Below are 3,831 nucleotides of genomic sequence, written 5' to 3' on the forward strand. Positions count from 1 at the left end.
CTAACCTCATCACATGCGCGCTTAAATATATAAATATATATTAACCAGTGAAAGTGTGATGAGGCTTTTTTATTTTTATGAAGCTTTTTTATTTTTTATAGTGTTATAATTTTTCATTCATTCTAATTTGAGGTTTACACATTTTCTTATTATTAATATTATGCATTTGAAACTGTTAAGGACATATTTTATGTAATTGGTATATTCTTTGATAAAATGAACTTTACTTGTATTTGGGTAAATTTAAGAAAGTTCAAGATAATCATTACAAGTGGTTAAATTGAAGATATACAGATTACTCAAGAATTGCTCAAGAAAAGTGCAATTTGCAGGTCTTGATACCTCCTCGACAGAAGCTCTATCTGTCGAGATTCATTAAAACTCGACACATGTTTAAATCTATCGAGCTTACGGGATTCAGACTATAGCTAGCAACATTTTTACTCTAAAAGGTTATTTGTTTATGGGTTTGTATAATCTTCATAGGACTAAGAAAACCCAAAGTTCGTGTGAACCTATTTGAAATAGGAGAGCCCATTAAGCTCCTATTTAAAGGAGATGGAAAAAGAAAAACCTAACCCTAGAGAGCTTCATAAGGTTTTCTTTCTGAAACCCTAGCCTCCTCCTATAGAAGAAAGAGTTCTTGCTGTGTTTCTTGTATGCCTTTGAGTTCTGTAACCAAGCAAAGTCTCTTGTACCAACATTAAAAATCTTATTAATGTTTCTATGTGAAGTTATTGCAAATCAATTACAACAATTAAAAGGTTGCTGTGGAGTTAGTTACGTACTTGGATTCGTGTAAAAGAGTAAGCCGCGTATTAGGATCCACGCATCAAATTGATTAGTCATGTATTGGGAGCTGTGCATTACAAGGAGAGATTGTCACTACAGAACAAGTCCAATTGTGTATTGACGTAAGGGTTCAATTGTAAGTTGGTATAAGATATTGGAATTTCTTTACTTGTAATCGCTTGTTTTGATAACAGTTACGTACTTGGATTCGTGTAAAAGAGTAAGCCGCGTATTAGGATCCACGCATCAAATTGATTAGTCATGTATTGGGAGCTGTGCATTACAAGGAGAGATTGTCACTACAGAACAAGTCCAATTGTGTATTGACGTAAGGGTTCAATTGTAAGTTGGTATAAGATATTGGAATTTCTTTACTTGTAATCGCTTGTTTTGATAATAGTGAATTCTCGGGAGTGGTGACCTTAAAATCACCCGGTGGAGTTTTTGCCGTGTAAGTTTTCCTTATTCGTAAACAAATCACCGTGTCAATTTATTTTCCATTACATACTTAGTTTAGTTGGTGATTTGTTTGTGCTACCACGCGTTTGCATGTTAATTTGATTAATTAATAAACTTGGCTAATTAATTAATTTATCATAAGGGGTCAATACGTTTTTGGCCTATCAGAAACTACTAATACAACTAAGATTATCATGAGACTTGTTTCAAAAAATGAACAAATATTACACATTTATTTTATAGTAAATTGTGTTTTTATTTTATATATATAATTTTTATTTTGAAAATCACCAGGAAAATAACCTTATTTTTTAGGCAACATTTTAGTGAGAATTAGAGTTGTATTTTTACAACAATGAGTTTTAGTTTTGTCTCTACTTAAACACAGGAATGTATGAGCATTTTTAAAGGCATTTTTGAAAAAAAAAAAAATCCCAAATGGAAGAAGCCTCTTAAATTTTAAATAGTAGTATAGATATATGTAAAGATTAAAAAGTTCATTAATTAATGAAAGAAATGAATTACAAAAGGTTTAATTATAAATCTTATAAATCATGGATAAAATGCCCCCTATCTTTGTGAACAATGTTATAGTTCTTAAGCACCCTTGAGGGTGTCAGAAACCTAACACAGCTTTGTATTTTTGCCCGTAATTAATCTATCATAATTCCGGCTAGGCTAAATACTCCGGTGTTTAGCCACTGAAAGTTCAGGCATATTAATTGGATCTAGTTGCTAGCCCTTGTACGTTGGTGTCTTTATTTATTTATTTATTTTTGACTGGGGTGGGAGAAGGTGAGGGTCGAACCTAGAGAACGGACACCAATGTGTGTAATTGTGATTGCTTGAGGAACTTTTTAGTTCAAATCAGTCTTTTTCTTTCTTGGTAGAAAGGGAGCATGTTATTTATTTAATTATAGTGAGTACATACAAAAGTGGTTAGTTCATGGGACATTCCCTGGTAATCCCCATACATAACTTTGATAACAAAAGATGGAAAGTGGTCATGTTCTTGTACTCCGCTAGGTTGGTCTCCCCCTCTTTGCCAGTACATCATCGGCACACCCATTAGCTTCACAGTCGGGCCGAGGACGAACGGGACAAACGGTCCATTCTCGCTCCATTAGGATCCTACAAATCACAAACCAAAACAGAAATATCTGAGGTCAAAAGGCCACAGATTGATAGCCAGTTAATTGCCAACATAGAACACAATAATTTCCAAAGTTGTCAGACACTCACATATTAGTAGCATAGTTCAAAAAACTGAGTATGTAAGTGAGTCTGTGTACGTAATAGACATTTCTCATGCAAAAAGGAGCAATACGTGGAATAGACTAGGACTGTGGGTTAATTGTCTGTTACACGATAAATTATTTTTGTAGCCATAAGTTTCCACACCAAAATGTCAAAACACAACATATTTGCTAGTAAAATATAATACAGGAATCCACCACAACTTACAACTTAAAAACAAGTGTGTTTTGAGATTATGTTGTGTTCCTGCGAGTGAGTTTACCTGCTGCCCAAGATTTTGAAAGTAGGGAAGGGCTTCGGACAGAGGAAGAGTCTGGGTGGGTGGTGGTGGTGGTGGTGGTGGTTCTGGCTCCCAATTCTCTGATGTCCCCATATATACCGGAAGTTGCATGAGACGATGGAGGTTTCCAACTCGGACTGGAATATAGCCCATTGTGTTCCTGGATGGATATTGGCGAGATGGAGGAGATGGTGGTGCTTGAAAGCTGTTGTTCCTCCTCTGAGTCTGAGTGTCCCATATCAGAGTCTGGGGATGAATCGGTATGCTTATGAATGGCACAGGTTCGGGATATTGAGGTAGAGAAATCATGGATATGTGAGGGGTCAGTGGGTGAAAGTTCTCGAATTCTAGGTTGACTGAGGCTTCTTGTTCTCCGTTGGTGATGGATGATTGATCTGATGAGAGAGCCATTAGAGACTTGGGGTTAGTGTATTTCTTTTTCACAGCTTGGTTGTGTTGCATTTCCAAGGGAGTTTATGTGTTTTCTTTCTTTCTTATTTAAAAGAGAGTTCTACTATTATGTTGCATGCTGCATGTAATAGTAGCAAAGTACAAGTGGCGGTTTTAGAGGTTTGCAAACTTTGCATGTTGGCCGAGTGGATTGGTGCGGGCTCCTTTAAGAGCCATCTCACCTATCCTAGTTGCTATAGGGTATGATCGTGCTTGCTCAGTCTGCTCTATTAGGACCTGCCAAGTCAAATTTCCTATGTTCCTTTAAGAGTTAAGAGCTAATTTCTAACCCATTGGACGAGTTGTTCATTTGATTTTGGGGTTTGTTGTGTTGCTTGTTGGTTTAGACCAAACCGTTCGAAATGATTGGTGGTGTTATCCAGTGAAGGCTCTGTGCGTCCTCCACTTGTCCTTTGAGGTGGGGGTGTCTTTGTGGTTCACACTAAACACAGTTTCTTTTATGAGTATTTAACAAATACGAATTTTTGCCATGCACGGAAAAGTAAAAAAAAAAATGTTCCGTTTAGACAAAGGGAAAATGTAATATAGTAAAAAAATGAGTTTATTTTAATAGAATAATGTGTTTTGACTAG

General features: G+C 36.0%; 1 protein-coding gene across 1 annotated transcript; it reads right to left on the reverse strand.

Annotated features, from left to right (window-relative positions):
• Positions 1–2,130: 2,130 nt before the first annotated feature.
• On the reverse strand, positions 2,131–3,423 carry LOC115989226. Its single transcript, XM_031112895.1, has 2 exons — positions 2,771–3,423; positions 2,131–2,382 (listed from the first exon to the last, which is right to left on the reverse strand). Exons 1-2 carry the CDS (start codon positions 3,248–3,250, stop codon positions 2,326–2,328), a joined length of 537 nt encoding a protein of 178 aa, XP_030968755.1. The 5' UTR covers positions 3,251–3,423; the 3' UTR covers positions 2,131–2,325.
• Positions 3,424–3,831: the final 408 nt, after the last annotated feature.

This window comes from Quercus lobata, chromosome 5 (assembly GCF_001633185.2).
Source record: "Quercus lobata isolate SW786 chromosome 5, ValleyOak3.0 Primary Assembly, whole genome shotgun sequence".
NCBI classification, from domain to species: domain Eukaryota; kingdom Viridiplantae; phylum Streptophyta; class Magnoliopsida; order Fagales; family Fagaceae; genus Quercus; species Quercus lobata.

Coding starts and splice junctions, on each gene's coding strand:
- LOC115989226 (XM_031112895.1), bottom strand. CDS start 3,250: ATGCAACACAACCAAGCTGTGAAAAAGAAATACACTAACCCCAAGTCT. Junction 2,383..2,770: donor TTCAAAATCTTGGGCAGCAG/GTAAACTCACTC, acceptor TGTGATTTGTAG/GATCCTAATGGAGCGAGAAT.